We start from the raw sequence: 18,375 nt of genomic DNA, 5'->3' as shown, positions 1-18,375 counted from the left end.
ATAAGTTCAGTTCAATTCAGTGCTTTTCAATTTCATGCAAGTCCTTTTAACTTCAGGTCCATTCCATTCTGATTGCAGGTCTTGCAGCAGGCCATAGAGAAGGTGGACAGGGACCTCCGGGAGGCCACTGCCCTCTCCTCCTCCCTAACAGAGAGCCTGTCTGCAGAGGGTCAGGCCGCCCTCACAGAACAGCTCCACGCTCTCCAGGACTTACGGGCCGCGCTAGAGAGGCCAACCCAAGACATGCTGGCCAATAGAGAAGAGCTGCAGGATGCTAGCAAGAACCAGAAGTTCCTGGAGCAGACCTCCAGCCTGCAGGGGGAGCTGCAGGGCCTAAACGCTGCTCTCGAGCAGGAGCTGAAAGCAGGGGAGAAGCACGATGGTGTCAGCCAACTCAAGAAGCACTGGGTCAACCTGAAGGTGTTCTGCTCTTATAGTATTAGTAGATGCATGTGAGGGACCGGACGGTCACCCCACGTTCTTTTTGGGATGTGGCGACTGGACGGGGTGAAGTTGTGGGGAAAAACACTGCACAGGAGATGGTGGCTTTTGTATACAAAAAATATATCTATTTAATAACAAGGGGGAATATAATCCCCCACATACAGTATGTGCCCATAAAATAAAACATACAAAAAAAAAACGTACAGGCCATACTCAAAGGCTTTTCAAAGTCACCTGCACCTGGGTACCTGCTTGTCCACTGAGGCCTAATCGCAGGAACCTACTCGACCCAAGCCAGGCCCCAAAACATGCACCATGACTCAGCCTTCAGCTAAGTACGTACACAGGCCTTACAGAAAACAATCACAGACACAAGGCACAAAGACAAGGCACATAGACAAGACATACAGACCAAACACAGAACAGAGGCACCACAGACACACAACAAGGCCAACAGTAACCACACAACTAGTTACAAAACACTTCTCCTCACATCAGGTCCTCGTTCTCAGTGTTCTTCATCTTCGTCTTTCTCAGCCAGCCCCCTTCTTGAACATGAGGCACCCCTTAAATAGGGCACAGCCACGTTGGCTTAATTAGGAATCAGGTGAGCCAGTCCCAACCATTATGGGGGAGGAGTTCGAGAGTCTTAAAGGGCACCATCCCTTTTTGTCATGGTGACGAGGGGGAGAATTCACCTTCTCACAATGCAAATCAACAGCTTGCTCGCTTACTAAACTGCTCTCTCTCTCATTTGTGAAGTAACCACTTTGGTCAAATGCCGGCAGCCATTATCTCAATCCCAGCTTCCTACTCTTTCAAAAACCTGGCCCGGCTTCTAACCCTCTCTGCCTCCTGAAGAGGCTTTCGTTCGAAAGGCTAGAGGCCCATCCACACCACGCAGGCACTCACTCATGTCATTCTCAGAATAAAGAAGGTCTTGTCGAAACAGCATCGAGCAGCGAGCTCCGCGTTTTAAAAGTGTTTTTTTCTCGGACAAAAGCAAATGGGCCTCAAACTGACAGGGGTTATTAGGGTCCAGCTTTAAAGGCATCTTAAGAGCCTGAGAGGCAGAGCCACATCTCATGAGAGGTGGGAACGTGTGTTATAAAAGTTGCCGTATGTATGTATGTGTCTGTGCCTGTGCACGTGTGTGTGTGTGTGTGTGAGTGTGTGCGTGTGTGTGTGTACCTGTGCCGGTGCACGTGTGTGTGTGTGTGTGTGTGTGTGTGTGTGTGTCCACTACTGTGTTAAATGTGTGTTCCTATGCAGTATGCAGTTTTTTGTCTCCACAGGTGATGATTTTTTACCAGGCGAGGTTGAAATTTTAGTCGAGGTTGAAATATTAGTATTTTTACCCTCTAAGTGCAAGGATTTATATGTATTTGTATGTGTGTGTGTGTGTGTGTTTGTGTGTGTTTGCGCGTGCATGCGTGTGTGCATATCTGTATCTGTATGCTCAATGATGTTCTCTAAAGTGTCAGGAAGCCAGGTAATAAGGGGGTAATAACGCTTCTGTGTTGTTCTTGAATCCTCAGGCCTTGGAGGCCCAGCAGCAGGACCTGGTCTTGCATCTCGAGAAGCTGCAGGACTCTGTGAGGTCAGAGGGAGCTGAGAGGCTCCCGTCAGAGGATGTGGTCTCAGCCCTGGGCACCCTCACCAAGCAGTCAGTCAGGTACCTGCCTGCCCACCATCACACACTAACTTTTACGGACGTTACTAATCACCTGTCCCCAACCTACGATTTTCAATTTAAAACGTTTAATAGATGAATGGGAGTAGGTAGCTAATGAGGTAGAATTTCCAGTGGAGGATTCCAGTACAGTTTGATTCAGGATAGCTAGTAAGTGGTCCGTGGGCGGTCTCTGATGTGACGATACTTAATATACTGATATTGGAGTGTAGGCCTATATGCACCAGTAGTAACTAGACTGTTTAATCTTACATGAGATTTCTTGTGGGTTGTTATGGTAACGTAAACTCCCCTTGTGCTTCTTGTTATCTTTCTCCCCCTGTAGCCTCAGCGTCTCTTTCTCGGAGAGTTTGAGAGTGTGTAAGGAGCGAACGGCTCTCAGCGTCCGAGAGTCCACCCAGGCCCTGCGGCTGTGGAGACAGAGCCAGAGCCAGAGCCAGAGCCAGTCACAGCAGCGCCCGGAGACAGCACAGTCCATAGAGGTAGGGAGAATGGCAGACAGCCTTGACTTTGAGATTCAGTTATGGAGAGAGAGATATAAGTAATTAATTTGTGAGAAAAATGTCAAAGCGGTTTTCATTAGTAATGCGTGGAAAAAGTGAAAAACTCTATCATATATACATGTTACTCACACTGAAACATACGATAGCATAGCGTTTCAGTCTGGGGCCCACGTGCCAATCCCAAATGAATGAATGAATGACTGAATGAATAAATAAATTGCTGCACTTGAATGAAATATATGAAATACAGCACTCTATGCACCTGTGTAGATACACTTCAAAGCACTTTCAAAATACATTAAAAACCACTACCAGTGTGTGACAGCTGCCACTGGGCACCAGTAGACTCAGCACACTGATTGGCTGCCTGGAAGTGAGGTGAGCATTCCAACAGGGTGTTTGCAGAACACTAATGCATTCACATTCCCTTCCACTTAAGCCGCCTCAGGCAGGGGAAAACTGGGAAGAAAATAGGTGCTAACATTTACATGACATTTAGATTAGGCTACGCTCAGCAGACAGACAGGGGGGGACATGTCTTCTGATTTGAGTCACTGCCTTTACCTGACCATACCTATCCTGAGGGTAAAGAGATCAGTCGAGGCATTGCGTATGCTCAGCTCATTAGCCGCTAACAGTCGAGCCAGCCCATGCACATCAAGACCCTTTAGTTATCATGGAGAACCACCAGAGAAGATAGCCATAGAGCGAGCACTAATGCCAATCAACAGCTTGCTCGCTTACTAAACTGCTCTCCCTCTCATTCGTGAAGTAACCACTTTGGTCAAATGCCGGCAGCCTTTATCTCAGTCCCAGTTTCCCACTCTTTCAAAAACCCGGCCCGGCTTCTAACCCTCTCTGCCTCCAGGAGAGGCTTTGTCGAAAGGCTAGAGGCCCATCCAGACCACGTAGGCACTCACTCACTCATGGCATTCTCGGAATAAAGAAGGTCTTGTCGAAACAACATCGAGCAGCGAGCTCCGCTTTTTAAAAGTATTTTTTTTCTCTGACAAAAGCAAATGGGCCTCAAACTGACAGGGGTTATTAGGGTCCAGCTTTAAAGGCATCTTAAGAGTCTGTACAAATGCCCTTCTGTGCCTTCTGTGCATTCTTTCAGATGGCACTGGAGGAGGGTAAGGTGCTGAGAAGGAACCTGCAGGGGGCGCTCTCACAAACAGACTTCCTGAACAGCAGCTTGGGGCAGGAGCTAATGAAAAGCTTGGAAAGGGCGGGCACAGATGCGCTGACTGACAGCGCCACTCAGCTCTCGGATCTATTTCAGAGCCTTCAGGTAAGCAGGCAACCAGGATGTGTAGCACCCATCAGGATGGTGTGATGGCAGCCATTTTGGTGCTAGTATGTCAGCAGGTGAGCAGATGCCAAACTAGCTGTGTTACTAATCTTGTATGCAAAATATTTGTCTCTGCTCTGTGTTGAATTTAGTTGACTAAGAATCCAGTGGAGAGCACGTCACAGAGCCTGTCCACAAAAACTCCACCTAAAGTCTCTGTGCGACTTACCCCGGGGCAGAAATCTATTAGGGGTAATAGTGCACCAGCCAAGAAGATGGATAGGGATGCACAGCATATTGATGTCAGCTTTGAACTTGACACTACTTTGAGGTCAGGCTGTATTAGCAAGATGACTCTGGAGCCACGTGGTCATATGGAAGAGACCAGTAGTCCTCCAAAGCCTGTGTTCACCATTGTCTTGGACACAGACCTTGCTAGGCTAAGCCATAGCCAACCAGATATTTCCATTTCTGGATCCGAACAGGCTGTTCCTATTCACCCTGATGCTGTGACAACTCAGTGCAGAGAAGGCGCAGATGTTCCAGAGAGTTCGAAACACCAGGAGGCTCGGGGAAAACATCCACTTGAATCTACAGCAGGGCAAGAGCCTGAGCTAAGTCAGAAAGCGAAGCCCCCTTCGCCCAGAAAAGTAGCGACCATTACTTTGGATGCAGAATTATCCCCAAATGACACTGCATCCACAGAACGATCCGCAAAACAGCCTAAACCTGAGCAGTCAGACTACATATCTTCCCATGAAGGGTTTAGTCCTGATGAAATTCAGTGCACCAAGCAAGAGCATAGCACAGTGGCACCAAATGAGGAATCTGCACAGGATGAAAGGGCCATGCAAAACAATGAAAGTTTAAGTTTGCTGGGCCAACACACCAAGTCTAAGACCAAGAAGGTCTTTACTATAGTTCTAGATGCTGATGTGTCTAAGGGTGACTCAATGGACAGTCAAGTCAGAGAAACTCAAAAGAAAGGGAGCTCTGACATATTAATTTGTCCGTCGGAGAATAGCTCCAGGGATCCGCAAAAACATCCAGCTACCCTAGGATTGCCTGAACACATCTGGGCCTCTGCAGCAAACAGTGATGGAGATGGATCCCCTGAGTCGAGGTGCTCCGGAGTGGGCCATGTTAAAATGAGGCCCTCTGAGAATGTGCAGTCAAGAGATGTTGAACTTGAGCACTTAAAGCATCTGTCAAAGCCACAGGATAGGCAACAGTCAGTCACCTCATTGACCTCTCTGGAAGTGACACACAGCAGCAGTAGGCCTCTCAAAGCTGCCCAAATGCCCCTGGAGTCCAGAGAGTCTGAGCCAGTATATACCACTCACACCATAGACGTCAGTTCACAGCAAGAAAAAGCCTTGGGACAATCAAAGAGCATTGGTATCAACTTAACAGTTACTAAAGTCAAGCATCGGGGAAAGAATGTGGATAATGTGAAGTCTGAGAATGTTGATGCTAAAGGAACAGGCTTCAGAGAAAGCAAGCCGGACGCGCCGGGTCAGGGACCATCCGTAAATGTCAAAGTGGCCAGTGTTTCTGTCAGTCATCAACCCAATGCTTCTTCCACCATTGATGTGAAAGACACAGTTGACTTACAGACTAGTAGTTCAGAACTGACGCAAATGGGCACGTTACAGAAAGAAAAACCTGACTCCCAGAGGCAGATCCACACCCAGCTGCCTGAGGAAATATCTGCAGTGACCTCCAAAGCAGAAATGCACTCCCCGGAGGATAAGGACACTAATCTACCAGAGATAATCTCAGTCCCTGAGGTAATGTACACCTGTGCATACTTTATCATATACTAGTGCTGTCAATTGATTACAAAAAATGTACTTAGGAATTGCACAATTTGCTGTGATGTATCATAATTAATCGCTTTTCTTCTCAAGACTGAAGCTTGTATTAATGGAGCTTGGAATTAATGTAGCGTCAAAACAAAGGCATCTTCATCACTCTTAGTGCAGTTTTTTATTTTACATAGTGAGTTTTTGTTGTTGCCCCAGCTCTTGTGATTCTTGTGAAGATTCTCTTCTTTTTTTCAATCTTAAAAGATTTGCTCAGTCTGGTGATTGATTGCAAAAATTGTAAGGCCAAAAGGCATAAGCTTTTCAAAGGGTTTCCTGATTGACCACTTTCACAAATGATCAGCATTCATATTTCCCTGGGGGGATGGATAAGACCAGGAAAGTATCTCCTTTGATACCTGCAAGGGGCAAGAATCAACAGGGAGCTTAAGGTTTCGCTGTGGTAAAGACCTGTCATTTACAGGGCCTCGACATTTCAGTATTTCAATTTGTGCTGCATTCAAAGGGCCTTTCAGAACATTGTAAGAGTAGGTCTGTGTTGAGCAATGAGAATTAACACAGGAGAATTTCTTTAGGCAATACACTTTTTAACTCTTTTAAACACTCTGACATTTGTTTAACACCACAAAGGCTCAATACAACACAACATGATATGAGGAAAGTTAATTAATGTAAACACAATTTTGAAAAAAAAAAAATAGCTTGGAGTTGAGTAAATTCAGCTTTAATGTTTCAGTTTTAATTTTGATCTCTACCACGTTTCTACCCCAAGGGATCCATAGAGCTCTATTCTCTCATTTTGCCTGTGTCATTCCCTTATCTATCTCAAAGGGCAATTGTAATCTCTGTTATGTTCTCACTGAAAACTCAGACCTTCCCGAACTAAAGTATAATTAGTGCTGTTTCTGCAAAGGTTGCGTATGCATGTGCCAGCTTGCAGGACAGCCTACCACAATCCCTTACTCTGTATGGCCAGTGTGTTTGCAATGTCAGGATTGACTTTCCCCTTGGCTCTGTGACAAAGTGACGTGTGTAGGTCTGTGGATTTACTGTCCAGCCTCCTTGCGCTTGTTCCTCAACAACAAGTAGGTAGTAGTTCCTGCAGAGCAGCTTCTCTCCGGTGTGTCTGAAGGGGGGGTAAGGCACGCCCCATTCGCGCCTGTGTGTCTGAAGGGGGGTAAGGCACGCCCCATTCGCCTCAGGGAAGGCTCAGCATTCCTGTCCTAACAGCCGTGGAACAGAACAGTCGCAGGACAGCAGCATGGGGCTGAGTAGCATTCTAGGCGGAAAATAAAATCAGAGTGTATTTGTGAACTGAAGAATGAGCATGAACTTAACTTGAGGAAAAAGCAGCCCTAAAGGGCCACCATCTCTGTAGCCTTAATGTCTCTCCATCAACAGGACGAGACTAGGGCCACAAAGCAGAGAAGAGCACCCACGAAAGACCTGGTTGCCGGAGATGGGGCAGTAGGCAGTACAGCTGTAAAGTTGCCCGAGGGACAAGAACATGGAGCAAATCCATTTGATATTCTGTCTGATGCTGAACCACTGGTGGAGGCTCACCATCTTCTGGTGAGTGACTGTGTGGATCGTGGAAGTATTCAGTGAAAGATCTCATACATGTGAATCTGGACACAAACGAGTGTCTTACGTTATAATTATGGAAACCTGTTTTTCCGCTAGCTTTGTGGGCATGTTCCCTATGATTATGGCACTATTTTAGACAAAAACACGCAAACAGAAAATTGAGCTTGTTAAATATAGCGCTAGCATGTGTTTACAGAGGAGGAAGATTCATGGGCCACTTGAAAGATAATAACGGCAGACTTTAAAGGAAAATTGGGCTCAATTAAAACATATGCCCACTGGGGACATGGAAAGGGTCTACACAGGATGGAGACTGGAAGTTGGCATTTCCTGTGATATTCCTGTGATGTCTTGATAATTAGTGAAGAACGCACGTTTGCACCATGGTGGTACAGCCTGTTCTTTCACCTTTCACTTTTCATCGTCAGATGATTCATTGTCATTCTTTTCTTATTGTTGCGTGACAGGGAGATGAACCACTGGAGGCCATCTCGTGCACACACACAGTAGCGGAACCTGAAACTCGACTCGGAAGGATGGTTCACAGGGTTCTGGACTGCCGGTACCAGCCTGCCCAGCTCAACCCTCAGATCATGGCCCTGCAGCTACAGGAAGCCGAGGTATGTATCACTGTGATTATTTTGAACTTTTTATTATTCAATTGCAGTCATACATGCTGCTGCACACAATGGACAGTATATTCTGTCATATTCTGTTTCAACATGTTAGTGCATTATATGCAGTGCAATATCATCTTCACCATCACATTAGTATTCTTGCTTGGAATTTTTTGAGATTTTCACTTATAGTTATAGGTCACATGTAATCATTTAGATTGGTTGGTACAATAGTTTTTCCTTGAATGACTCATTTTTGTCTGTGGGGTTGTATGTTGTTGACAATAGTGAACTAGTCATAAACCCCATACTGTATTGTTCCTTACATATTTTTGTCATTGACTGCAGAGCTGCAGACAGTCTGTGCTACAGCAAGTGGCCACTCTGTCTCGCCAGGATGCACACAGGGACCAGCAGTCTGAGGCTACGCAGCGCATGGAGGGTCGTTGGAGCGCCGCCCTGCTGGATGCTTCAGCCACAGTGCAGGTCAAAGAGGCTCAGCACCTGCAGATCACACAGTACCACCAGCAAACAGAGGCCCTGAGAGCCACCCTACAGAGATTCACAGCAGAGCTGGAAATGTTAAGCCTGTGAGTTAATTAGATATGCACCAATTTATAGAATCTCCTGTTGAGTGTTAACTGAGGCATAGACATTTCTGAAGTTAGAAAGTATGCTCTAAAATGCTATACATCATCTCTTGTTGGGTGTTGAATGAAACTGAAATAGAATATAAATCAAAATATAAAATATACTCTACTTAAATTCTTTAAAATATTAGAAACCTCAGTTTTATTTAAATTTCTTTTACAGTGGATGATTAATGACACCCACTGTGGTTATGAAATATGGTAATGAAATTCCTCTGATGTTTGGCCCTTTTTGTGCATCAGGGATAATTTGGGAAGCACTTCCATTCAAGCTGAAAAATTGCAGACATTCCTGAAGTGCATGGACCAGGAGAAGGGCAAGATAGGAGAACTGCTGCAGACCTGCTGCCAGGTATCTGCCCACCTCAGTGAGGCAGATGGGCCTGTAGCACTCCTTGCTCAGGTAGAAGGCCTTCAAGAGGGGTGGCAGATATTACAGGGGACTGCGGACAGAACCCTGAGGCATGCCAATGCTTGCACAACTGAGGCCTCTGCTGTACTTCAAGGGGCCAAGGAGCTACTCTGCAAACTGGAGAACGTACAAACATCCATGGCTTCGTTACAGTCCTCAACATCACTATCAGATTGCCAGATGGCCATACAGCTTACTGTGACAGCTTCAGAACTGAACACAGTTAAAGAGCAATGCTTTAACCTTCTTGGGATTTTTGAAGCATTCAACCGAAGCTTTCTCGGGAAGAAGGAAAAGCATGAAATGGAAGAGGCCATGCTGCACCTGAAGGCACAGTTGGATCACACTCAGGAGCAGGTCTACAGCAAAACCACTCCTGTTAGTGACCCTTCAGTAGCTAAACTTATTGAAGTGATTGAAGACTTTCTTCCGTGGGCTAAACACGTAGAGCAACAAATCGAAGCAAGGAGAAAAGTAGCCCTGTTCTGTGAACATGCCCATCACCAGCCTACCAACATGAAGAGGCTCCAGTCAGAGGTTTCTGCCAGGCACACCAAAGTCATGTCTGTAGTGGAGGAACAGAAGGCCTTACTCTCAGGCCTGAAGGAAGGTGATGTTTCTGTAATGTTGTCTTTATTGGAGGATTTAGAGGATACCTATCAAGTTATTTCAGAGAAGGTCACTCATGCAGTTGAGGATTTTGACCAGGCACTACAGTCAAGAGATAAGATGTGGGGTCAGATTTCAAATGTCAATACATGGTTGATGGCCCACATAGAGAAGGAAAGTAGCAGGACCAAAGATTCAAAGCTAAAGGCTAGCGTGGCAGACTTGAAGGTTGGACTACAGTGGCATAGTGCTACCCTGAAAGAAGCAGAAAGACAAGCTGCTGTCATCGACACCCTCCTGGAGCAAAGTGTGATTATAATCCCCGACCTTAGCATTGGAGAGAGCCATCATCTCATTGACAGGCTTTCGATCCTGCAAGCAGAGGTGTCAGGAGTCGCTAGCTGTGAGCGAGCTGCTTGCTGGGAACTGGAAGAACTTCTCCATGCCCAGCAAGCCACAGCTGAAGAGCTGGCCACCATCCAGAAGAGCCTAAAGCAGATATCTATGGATCTGGAAAGGCAAAGGTTCCCTGTGACTAGTGACTCTTTGTCTGCCATTGAGCCACTGAGACACATGCTGGTTGAGCACCAGTGCCAGGCCCAGGAGCTTCAGCACTGCCAGGAGTCTCAGAGGAAGGGGCTGCTGCAGACCATCCACACCCTTCAGGCCAAGGCAAGGATGCTTGATATCCAAGCCAGGGAACACGAGAAGTACCTGGGCTACAGGAAGCGCATGGAGGACTCCAGGGAGGCGGTGAAGAGGAGGATCCCACTGATGAGCGATCGGACAGTGGACTGGAGGGAGAGGCTGCAGGTCTGCAGGGCACTTCTGGTGGAGCTTCCCCTGGTAAAGCAACAGGGTCAGCAGGCTGCTGATCAGCTGGAGGCCATCTCAGGGGATGTCTACCCATCTCAGCTGACCTCCGAGCGGCAGAAAATCCACCGCACAGTGGAGAACCTGGCCACCTGGGAATTGACCATTCACAACGAGCTTTGCAGCCTCGAGCGCAAGTTGTTAGAGGGACTCGAGTACCCAGCAGATCTCACAGCTATCGCTAACGTCTTTCACAAAGCCAGACAAGAACTTCAGCGAGCCGTCTGCCTAGATCCCAACGAGCGAGCCATTGTGGCTGAGTTGCAGAAGTGTTCATTGCTTCAGAGGAGATTGGAGTCCGGTTTGCGAGTGCTGGAGGCTTTGGAGCACAGGAAAGCAGCAGAGGCGGAAGCTCTGCGGGAACTGTCTCACTATGGAAAGAAGATCTCAAGAGATTGTAATATCAGAATGGTAAGCTCTTTGGTGTCTATGTATACTGTGTGCCTGTAGCTCTGGTAATAGAGTAAGGTACCAGCAAGGTCATTTGTTATATACTCAAGGACCACACACACACCTACTGATGATGATAGTCTTTGGATGAAAGCATCTGCTAAATACTCAAAGATGCAAATGTACTAGTGATGTTGTAGACATGGTGCACCTTTGTTCAGTGACCCACATAGAACATATGGCTGGCTTTTATTTTTCCTCTTATGTATGTTTAGTTGCTGTTGTTCCTATCACTCCAGTGGAGCATAGGCCATCGATTGAGAGTTTCCACCAGATTTGGTATCCATTTGTTCTCGATGTTTCAGTAATCTAGTAGAATCCACTGAGCGAGGGATTGGCCCACCCAGCTTCAGCTTACAGTTTACAGCACCTGGTATTCCCAGGTGATCTCCCATCCAAGTACTAACCAGGCCCAGCACTGCTCAGCTTCCGAGATCGGGCGTGCTCAGTGTGGTATGGCTGTAAGCCATGTATGTTTAGTGGTGTGGTATATTCATTAGTCGTTGATGCTGTGTGTAGGACAACCTGTCTCAGGCTTGGGAGGCTCTGAAAGACTATCGGTGGGCGGTCCAAGGAGCTGTCAGATTCCTCGACGATGCGGAGCCCAGGCTGCTGTTGGACCTGAGCGGCACCAGAGACTGCCAGGAGGAGATGAGGGCCACTCATCAGACCGTAGCTGCCCTCAGGGATAGCTTCAAGGCTCAAGTGGACCGGCTAGGAAACCTGGTGCCCAAGCAGACTTGCTTTTCCACTGTGGAAACTCAGCAGCTTCACATCCAGATCTTAAGTCTGCTGTTGGTGAGAGAGGCCATGCTGGAAGCCCAGGGCCAGCTAAGGATGGAGGCTTTGAAGAGGTACATTAAAAACATTATTTGAATGTTCGTTTAAAAACTTTGAAAGTTGAATTTTGTGAAGTTTTGGAAGTTTAATTAAGTGAGGTGGTTAGATGTTTTTAAAGAAAGCTCAATGAAAGGTAATTTGCCGGAATGATTGCTAAAATGTCCAGAGACTAATGGTCTAATAAACCGCTGCTTCTACTAGCTGTTCCGGGAAGGGAACACACTTTGATTAATGGACATAATGGTGGATGTATTTTCAAAAACTTTGAACTTTATAGTGCTTATTCATTCCTATATAAATAAATATTTTTCCCTCCACGTAGGTACGTTGAAGAGCAGAGTATTCACAAGAAGCAACACTTGGAGATTCATGAAGTTTTTCAGAGCTTCGAATCTCGTCTGAATGAGTGCCTTTTGCAGAAAGCTACTTCATTTAAAGAATGCTTCGAACAGCAGGAGAAGGCCAAGGTGGGTTTAGTGCCCCTTATTCTGATACATTGAATTTAGTCTTTTTGTTATTTCAGTGGAAGAATTGTGTGTGTGTGTGTGTGTGTGTGTGCGTGTGTGTCTCCTTGCCATTTAAAATACATTTTCATGTGTTTTTAACTGCTGCAAAAACATGATGCTGAGGTTTCCTGAGGCCACAAGATAATGATAAAATAAAGATAAGATAAAGATTTGTTTAAAACTGCAAATCTGTGGCTCTCACCCCTCACACCACCTCACCTTGCCTTTTTCATTTCTGTGTGTGTGTGTGTGTGTGTGTGTGTGTGTGTGTGTGTGTGTGTGTGTGTGTGTGTGTGTGTGTGAGATCATTGAATTGAAAAATAGCACTGAACACGAGATGAAAAAGGATGTTTTTATCCATGAACACACTCACTGTTAGTGAATCTGTTACCCATACCCCCCCCCCCCCCCCCCCCCCATCCTTTAGGCCATGCAAGAGGAGGTGTGGTGCCTGGCTGGCCGGCTGGAGCGGCTGAGAGGGGGCTGCCTGGCGCTGGGCTGCGGGGTGCCGGTGGAGCAGGGCCTGGCCCTGCTGTGGCGGCGGTGGGCCGGACTGAAGCGGCGGGTGGGAGTGCTGAGAGCGCACTTGGTGCAGAAGGACCAGGAGTGGAAAGACGCGGCCCAGAGTGTAAGTGGGAGTGGGAGTTTTAGATTTTAAAGGTGTAGTCCTTTCTTGTAACCCATTATCGATTACAAAACATTTCTCCTCTAATTGTCAGTCTAGTATGTGCGCTCCAAAAAACCCTGTTTGTGCACAGTCCTGGCTCTGTCAGTGGGAAACAAACATAACGGCCGAGCCATAAACAATTACAAACAATCATCCACCTCTCAGTGATACTCATACTTTTATGTAATTCATATCTACATCTGACTTACATGAAACGTGGTTTTTAGCTATGACATTTACAGATACTGCCATTCATAACCATGTTTGATTTAAATGATATGTAATAATGAAATGTTTATTTCCTAGCTGTTATGGGCATGTCAGAGAATCGTGTATATCCAGGCTGGTGCTACCTGGTTTGATTTCGTACAGCACTGTCATTTTTTTCTTCGAGAATGAAGCTGGCTCTATGCCCCAGGCACAGTACAGATACAAAGCTTCAGTTCTCTTTTGTGTTATTAGTTCAAATATCAGTGACATTTGGAGGGAGAGGGTCCATATCACTGAGAGTGTTAGTGCATAGAAGTTGCAGTATTGCCCCTTTCAATTTCAACTGATGGGTTGAAGTCTGTCTTCATGACTATTGTACCATTATAGAGTGTAATAAACTGACGTCTTTAGGTAACTTTCAAACAGGAACACACACTAAGCTACTGTAGAGACACAGAGCCACTGTCAGCCATCTCTTCTGTTTTCCTCAAACACCTCAACAAAGCCCCTGCCCCATCAACCCCTCATTCCCTCCCAACTCCATCTCTTCTGTTTCCTCAAACACCTCAACAAAGCCCCTGCCCCATCAACCACTCATTCCCTCCCAACTCCATCTCTTCTGTTTCCTCAAACACCTCAACAAAGCCCCTGCCCCATCAACCACTCATTCCCTCCCAACTCAAGCCACAGTCGAGACCATCAGAACCATGACGGCACCATCATTTAGAACTGGGATCACTAAACAATCTTTAGGCTTTGCCTTAAACACCAGGGTTTTATTCCACAGTGGCAATTCAATACCACGGGTCCTCTGGTCATTTTGCTCCCCAGATGGAGAGATCCAGACTCGCCCTGGGGAGGCTGAGCGGGGAGCTGCCCGATCCCGCTGCAGTGAGGTGTTCCCTGGAGGACCTGCAGGCCGTGCTGACGCTGTCCGAACACCAGCAAGAGGGGCTGGACCACGAGCAGAAGGCCCTAGCCTCCTCCCAGGCCCTTGTTGTCCGACTCCTCGGCCCCCCCTCACAACGGGACCCTGGGGAACCCATCCAGATCTGCGAGGAGCTGCAGAACCTCCAGAGCCACTGCAGGAGGTAGGAAAACTTGCGAACACACTTAGTCTCTGATTCACTTGATCTTAATTACATTTCATTCATCTCTCTCTCCCTCTCTCTGTCGCACACATACTTTCTCTCTCTTTCTCTCTCTCTCTCTCTCTCTCTCTCTCTCATGCACTCACTCTGTGACTCTAAATGTAATTGAATTCTGTGTAATTTTCTTCCCTTAAATGTGGTCCAAACACGCGAACAGGAAAAGCTTTCAGCTCTCTCTCTGTTGCTTTCACTCTTGTACTCTCTTGCTCTCTCTCAAACACACATTCAGGCAGACTCTACACTATCCAGCACCCCTTTACTGCACCGCCTTGATAGATTCCTTAGGTATAAGATGTTATAGGATGCTATAGGATGCCAGTGTATATGAGATGAATTGTGGCGTCTGTTCGTGCCTGTGCCTACCACAGCCTCAGGGAGCAGTGCATGCTGGTCCGACGGACGGCGCTGACGGAGATCCAGAAGCGGGGTCGGGACCTGGAGGAGATTGGCGGCGTCCGGCAGAGGGTGGCATCCCTGCTCACACTACTGAATGCCCACCGTGATGCTCCTCACGTACAGGTCAGTGATCTCTCTCACTCTTCCCATCCCTCTCATTCTAACATTCTCTTACTCTTCCCATCCCTCTCATTCTTACATTCTCTTACTCTTTTCATCCCTCTCTCACTCTTACATTCTCTCCCTCTTCCCATCCCTCTCACTCACTCACGCCACTGGAAATGTCACTGAACAAATACTGGGGAGTGCTTTGTGAGAGGGGCTTCTTTTAGACTCCAGAACTATAGATGCTGACGTAGATGGGATTTGTATTCATATAGACATTTGCAAGAGCAGCTGAAAATGTATGTGTGTATGAAGGGGCGATCATATTTAATGCTGTAGTGCTGTAGTTCTACTGACATGACTGGGTTTGAAAATAAGTTATTTTCCACTCACAGGTTTGTTTTTAGAGAAGGCCACAGGGGGAGCAGTGTGCGCATAACCAGGTTTTTTCCAGTTCGTTTAGAGGTTATTCGCATGACATAGACTAGATGTAATTGAATCAGTTCTCCCTGAGCTGGAGCTGGCCAGTGCATGTTTTTTTTTTAAAGTCACATTCTGTACCGATGAGATGAGAGGAGCCCCTTCGGAACCTAACTGTGTGTCATTGCAACCTCTGATTAGAGTTAGTTAGTGCCCCTTTAACATTTAACATGACGCACCTCTGGCTTTTTTCGTCCCAAAGTACAGTCTCACATGTGAAACAAAATCCAATCATTTTAACCAAACTTATCTTCCCTAGGATACAATGTTATTTTTCTACACTCTTCACTCTGCACTGAGAACGGGCAAATTGCTTGTAAAGAAAATTACTTTGAACTTTGAAAAGTCTGTTTTTTTTATACAATTTAAAGGTTGCTGTCATGTGTTTCTGAGAGCTTTCTGAGTTCCTGTGTTTCCAGAGGACTCTGGTGTTCGTTATCACTAATTGGATCGTTATCTGCATAGATTAGTTGCCCATCCCACCTGATGCATCCTGGGGTTGGTCGTGTCTATTTACAACACATCTACGGCCTGCTGCAGCGGCGCAAGCATATTGACCCACAAATTATTTAATGGAAACCTCAAAATCAGGGTTCTGTCTCCATCTCGTAAAAGTGTGTGTGAGTGCGCACGCATATGTGTGTGTGTATATATATATGTATTTGTGTGTGCGTGTGTGTGTGTCCGTGCGTGTGTGGGCATTTGTGTGTGTGGAAGCTTAACAGTGAACTCGAAATGTTTAGCTTTTTTGTTGATTTGTGTTGTGTTGTGTTGTTTGCAGGAGGCCAAGGAAGAGCTGAGTACCCAGCGTGCGAAACTCCAGGTGGTCGTCGAGGGCGTGAAGAAACGTTACCTGGAGGTGCCACAGGATATCCAGGTCCCACTAGAGGAAGTCACTCTCTCTCTGAAGGAAGTGGAGGAAAAGGTATCACCAAACTTAGATCCTGTTGAGTAAGACTGTTAGAAAATGATCTGCGGTTTGCATTGTGTTTGTAAGACTATGGGCCCTAATATCATTGGGGGAAAAGAAGCACTGTGAACGGGCTTCGTGCATCAGCATCCGCACAGTGAGAATAGGCTGGGAGACCTATATTGGCTAATGGCATTGACACAAAACAGGGCGCACTCAAGCATAAATGGGTTGAGTAATTAGAGGACTGTACTGTAGGTTACCTGCTCCAAACTGATTGTCATTTCCGTAGTTTTGTAGTGTATTTGTGACTGTAAGGTTGTTTGTGTGTCGGTAGGGAAACTGAACTGTGCTTCAGCCTGTGAATAGCTTTTCATCTCTGTGTATTGCAGCTTGCAGTGGCCTCCCAGCAGACCAGCAGCCCCCAGCACAGACTGAGTGACCAGGTCAGAGAGGTCACTGTGGGACTGGGGAAGGTGCAGGTCCTGCTCCAGCAGAGCAGCTCCTCTGTGACAGAAGCTGAAGGCACACTGAAAGTAAGCGTGGGGTATCCTCCACGGCATCATATCAGAGACAGATTGATTCCAGAATTTGTTGCTGTCTAAAAAGGAATTTACTATTCTGTTGCACTTTTCCCTTATTGTGGTATAGACATAGATGTCATGTTGGTTTATGTTTATAGTGTAGTGTTTTTTTTTGCAAAAAATGCCAAAGAATATGGAAAATATTCCAATGATGACCTTTATGAGTGTGTATGGCCATGCCAGTCATGCCATAAATGTTCAAACTGTAAAAGGTTCTGCTAAAATAACATGCCAGATCAGAATCAGTTTCAATTTGTGGGTGTAGCGCGTGTGGGACAACCTGGACCAGTGGCACTCCCGGCTGGCTGTGCTGGAGTCTGAGGTGCAGGAGGTGGCCATGGAGGCGCCGGAGAAGGCCCACGCCCTCATGGACGAGCTCACTGACCCCCTGCAGCTCTACCAGATAGTGGCCAAGCAGGCAGAGCAGAGGACAACCTTTCTGGGCAAGGTGAACGGAACTACATTTCCCAGCATGCTTAGGCTACATTTCCCAGCATGCTTAAGTCCCACCCAAAACATTATACACAGAGCATATACACATAGAATAAAATACATAGTAGGCATAGATATATTTATTGTATGTAATACATAATCATGTAGCCTGTATTGCACATAATGTGGTTAAGCCTCTCTTCCATCTTCGTGGAAACTGGCCGGAGGTCACCCATGTGACATTTGTGTGTGCTGCCGCTGCAGATCCCAGCCTGTCTTCAGGAGCATGAGGACTTGCTCATCAGCGCAGCCCACTGGGAGGATGAGGCAAAGGCGTGGCTGAACACCCCCCGCACATACACCAGTGCTAGGTGTCTGCATGACCACGCTGTCTCCCTTCAGGTCAGCCCAGCTCTGTCACACGTAGCCATGACATACAGGACTTGGGTATTTGTATCAGTGCTTAATCCTTATGACTAAAGGCCGAAATATACTTCAACGACTCCGTTACTCCGTGGTCAGGCAGTTGCCTCGACGGACTCGTTTTCATTTATGGTTCTCCGACGGTTGTCGGTGTTGCAAAGCAATTAAAAAAAAAAAGATGGCGGCAGACCAAACTCCGTAGATGGTCGTATTTGTACATAAAAGTTATTTGTTTGACTTTTTTTTTGCTTAGATTTTTTAAAGTTACCGAGAAATAGACACTGTGCAATGTAAAAACCCTGTTATTGTAACTGAAAAATACTTCTGAGGGCAGCTATCTAATGTTGGCATATTACTAACCACAAGGTAAACAGCGATGTATTGACGGATTGACGGAGACGGATAGTTAAAAAAATTGGGAGGTGCACGTCAGGCCACGGAGAGGTGCTCGGAGAGGGTTTGTCCGTGTCTCCTTAAACGGATGACCATAAATTACGCTTTAGGCTGCAGGTAGTGATTATCTTCCTCCCAAGATTTCTATGTAGACTTCATAACTGACAAAGTGTTCACTGACTTGCACCATGAACAACAGAGTTGGGGTTCCCGTCGTCTTCAACTTACCAAACCTTTATCAATTCCTCCTGATTACACAGTGATATCCCTAAGGTAATGCCTGCGTATGAAGGGATTTGTATTGTATTTGTGCTTGTGTCCAG

The 18,375-nt window shown here is 46.5% G+C and overlaps 1 protein-coding gene and 1 pseudogene across 3 annotated transcripts in view; one reads left to right on the top strand and one right to left on the bottom strand.

Moving 5' to 3' along the window:
* LOC105897790 (nesprin-2) overlaps positions 1-18,375 on the top strand; it is an 87,934-nt gene that overhangs the window by 18,016 nt on the left and 51,543 nt on the right. For all 3 annotated transcript variants that reach the window (XM_031581403.1, XM_031581400.1, XM_031581401.2), the window contains 18 exons: positions 79-420; positions 1,983-2,119; positions 2,463-2,619; positions 3,758-3,931; positions 4,084-5,721; positions 7,159-7,329; positions 7,812-7,964; positions 8,310-8,551; positions 8,855-10,916; positions 11,475-11,809; positions 12,118-12,262; positions 12,729-12,929; positions 14,010-14,269; positions 14,698-14,848; positions 16,092-16,235; positions 16,613-16,756; positions 17,070-17,252; positions 17,501-17,638. In XM_031581403.1, coding sequence (XP_031437263.1) covers positions 79-420; positions 1,983-2,119; positions 2,463-2,619; positions 3,758-3,931; positions 4,084-5,721; positions 7,159-7,329; positions 7,812-7,964; positions 8,310-8,551; positions 8,855-10,916; positions 11,475-11,809; positions 12,118-12,262; positions 12,729-12,929; positions 14,010-14,269; positions 14,698-14,848; positions 16,092-16,235; positions 16,613-16,756; positions 17,070-17,252; positions 17,501-17,638 — 6,777 coding nt within the window. The remainder of the gene's footprint in view (positions 1-78; positions 421-1,982; positions 2,120-2,462; positions 2,620-3,757; positions 3,932-4,083; positions 5,722-7,158; positions 7,330-7,811; positions 7,965-8,309; positions 8,552-8,854; positions 10,917-11,474; positions 11,810-12,117; positions 12,263-12,728; positions 12,930-14,009; positions 14,270-14,697; positions 14,849-16,091; positions 16,236-16,612; positions 16,757-17,069; positions 17,253-17,500; positions 17,639-18,375) is intronic.
* On the bottom strand, positions 11,314-11,422 carry LOC116223930 (annotated as a pseudogene).

The sequence above is a fragment of the Clupea harengus genome, chromosome 15 (genome assembly GCF_900700415.2).
Source record: "Clupea harengus chromosome 15, Ch_v2.0.2, whole genome shotgun sequence".
NCBI lineage: Eukaryota > Metazoa > Chordata > Actinopteri > Clupeiformes > Clupeidae > Clupea > Clupea harengus.
The sequence above is the reverse complement of the archived record's forward strand: the minus strand, read 5'-3'. Positions and strand labels throughout refer to the sequence as shown.